The sequence below is a fragment of the Nematolebias whitei genome, chromosome 2 (assembly GCF_014905685.2).
Source record: "Nematolebias whitei isolate Nwh7 chromosome 2, NemWhi1, whole genome shotgun sequence".
In the NCBI taxonomy this organism is placed as follows: domain Eukaryota; kingdom Metazoa; phylum Chordata; class Actinopteri; order Cyprinodontiformes; family Rivulidae; genus Nematolebias; species Nematolebias whitei.
In genome coordinates this window covers 15,256,807-15,259,402 of record NC_056499.1, presented here as the reverse complement: position 1 = coordinate 15,259,402, position 2,596 = coordinate 15,256,807, and the positions used below count along the sequence as shown (strand labels likewise).

The window sequence follows — 2,596 nt, the reverse complement described above, 5'->3', positions numbered from 1 at the left end:
TTTTTTTTTTTTTTTTCTGCACACTTTTCATTCATAGTTTCTTTTTTTTTCCTTCGTGATGATGTTTTGTTTATTTTAAATGAATGAAATAAACAGAAAATAAAAATAAATAGCTCCATTAGGTCAGCCACCCCTCCATCCCGTGAGCCCTTTGGGTTGGTGTGGTTTGGGTTGATGAATTCTTCCTGATGAGGCCAATGTTTGAGCTGGTTACCAGTTTCAGGTGTGAATGGATGTGAAACTACCTGGAGTGACGAGTCAAGCCTGACCTGCAGGTGGTAGAAAGACAGACCCTGATACCACCTCCTCACCTTAATGTTGTTTTTTATGAATTATTCAGATTCGTAAAATTCATTCAGATTGGGAGTGGTTGTGCAGAGGTTAGAGAAAGTGAGCCTGTGATCGGAAGATTGCCGGTTCAACTCCCGGTACAGACAATGCCACAATGTGGGTGATAGATGAAGCACCCACACCTGCCTCCACCCTCATTTGCCCCACTCTAGGCCCTTGAGCAAGGCCCTTAACCCCATCACCTGCTCCTCCGGGCGCCCTAGATAGCAGCTCTCTGCTCCACACAGAGGGCTGTGGTAGCTCTGTGGTTGCATCATGAAGGGCATTCAGCGTAAAAATTATTGCCAAGTCTTTGTGTGACTTGGTTCTCTGTGGTGATCCCTGAAGAAGAGAGCAGCTGAAAGAAGAAGAAAAAAATAATTATTCAGACTCAAGAGTTTTTCCTCCTGTCTTCTGTCTAAAACTTGCTCATCCCTGTCCTCAGTGTGTCCCTTGTCCTTGAGATATAGACAAAGAGTTGAGTTCTGACCTGATGAGCTGCTCGTCTGTGTCAGCTGCTGCATGGTCTCTTCAGGATGAAGGTCTGAAGTTTCCTCTCTGCACTGGACTGCTGACACTTGTCTTATGGTTTTGATCCCGCTGACCTCAAAGCACTGTAGATGCTGTTGAGTTTTGGAAGGAAAGGATTGTTGCAAATGCCTGAATAATTCAGTGACATTAAATGAAATGGCTTCAGGAAACTACGAGGGTTTCATTAGCGGCTTGTGGACAGTGAAGTTCTTTTTTTGATGGTTTAGCTCAATAACTGTGGATGCTGTTCAAGACAGAACTGAATGGTTGCAGTAATGAGGCAACAGAAGGATTCCTGTCTAATGATACTCGTCGCCTGTTCTTCCCACAGCAGTGCCAAACTCTGATGTCATCAGGATAGAAAATGCTGTCTATTTGGACATAAGACCCATTAACCACAGAGTTTTTAATTTATGAGACATTTTAATTTGACGTACATTTGACTTTTGTAAACTCTTTACTGTGGTTGATTGCAAGTGAAGACTTCGAACAGATTTCCTCCAATTCTGTTTCTAAAAAGCTTCACAAAAACTGACAAGAATGTTTCTTACTGAACATCAAAATATGTTGCACACATTTATGAATTTCTTTCTTAATGTGAATCGTCTTTTACTCGCGTGCTCACAGTTGGCTTCAGGCCCAGAACACTTGACTTGTCATCTTGAGATGTGTTGGTGCTCTTGTTTGTTATGATTTAATTCACCTGCTGTTTGGTGTGACTTTTGACCTTTGCAATAACAGCTGTTTGTCCTCTGCAGCCATCTGTGGGCTTTTATTGTCAAAAAAGGGGATGTTTCTTCTGCTGTGGAGGGTTACTCAGTTTATCAAGGTAGGAATCAACAGAAATCTTTTTTCCTCTCAACTGTTATTTCTTTTTTTTAATGGAACTCAAGAAGCTTGTTTGTTTCAACAGGATAATTTCAGTTTTCTATTGTTTGTCAGGATCCAAAGCTTCATCACAAGTTCAGATCTCTGGTGTTTTTCCATCAAAGTACGGGGAACTCTTCACCATCACCGCCAGCAGCCAGTGGGTGCAAGGTAACTCCTGTAAAACTCGGTCTCAGCAGGATCTAGCTGTAACGCATAAAGTAATGATGATACACCAACATCTTACTGAATAGAAAATTGGTTTAATATACCAAGACATTAAAAACATAATTCAGATTAGCACCCTCGGATAACTCTGTACGAGTCACTATTTATTTCATAAGAACAAAGACGAGGTGAGAAAATTTTAACACTTACTGCTTCCATGGGAGTCGGGTTGCTGCTCTGGAACAAACGGGTGTGTTAACAGAATGCCAGGATGGAAAGACATCAGCAGTGATAATGAATGGATGGATGCATGGCCGGATGGATACATGGATGTCAGTCATTGTGGAAGCACGGCTCAGTGGTTGGCACCGTTGTCTCACAGCAAAAAGGTCCTTGGTTCAATCCCCGGTTGGACCTGGGGTCTTTCTGTGTGGTGCTTGCATGTTCTTCTCGTGCTTGCGTGGGGTTTCTCCAGGTACTCCGGTTTCCTTCCACAGACCAGAAACATGCATGTTAGACTGCCTTCAGGCCCAGGCCTCCCTTGCAAAAGAGATCTGTGATCTTAATGGGATTTGCTTGGTTAAATTTAAAAAAATTGATGGATGGATGGATGGATTGTTGGATGGATGGACGGATGGATTGTTGGATGGATGGATGGATGGATGGATGGATGGATGGATGGATGGATGGATGGATGGAT

At 42.7% G+C, this 2,596-nt stretch overlaps 1 protein-coding gene across 1 annotated transcript in view; it reads left to right on the top strand.

The window, feature by feature from the left end:
* The window catches only part of LOC119425800 (cell migration-inducing and hyaluronan-binding protein-like), a 37,493-nt gene that overhangs the window by 5,536 nt on the left and 29,361 nt on the right, over positions 1-2,596 (top strand). The window contains exons 6-7 of the mRNA XM_037693351.1: positions 1,620-1,690; positions 1,804-1,899. Of these exons, the coding sequence (XP_037549279.1) occupies positions 1,620-1,690; positions 1,804-1,899 (167 nt within the window). The remainder of the gene's footprint in view (positions 1-1,619; positions 1,691-1,803; positions 1,900-2,596) is intronic.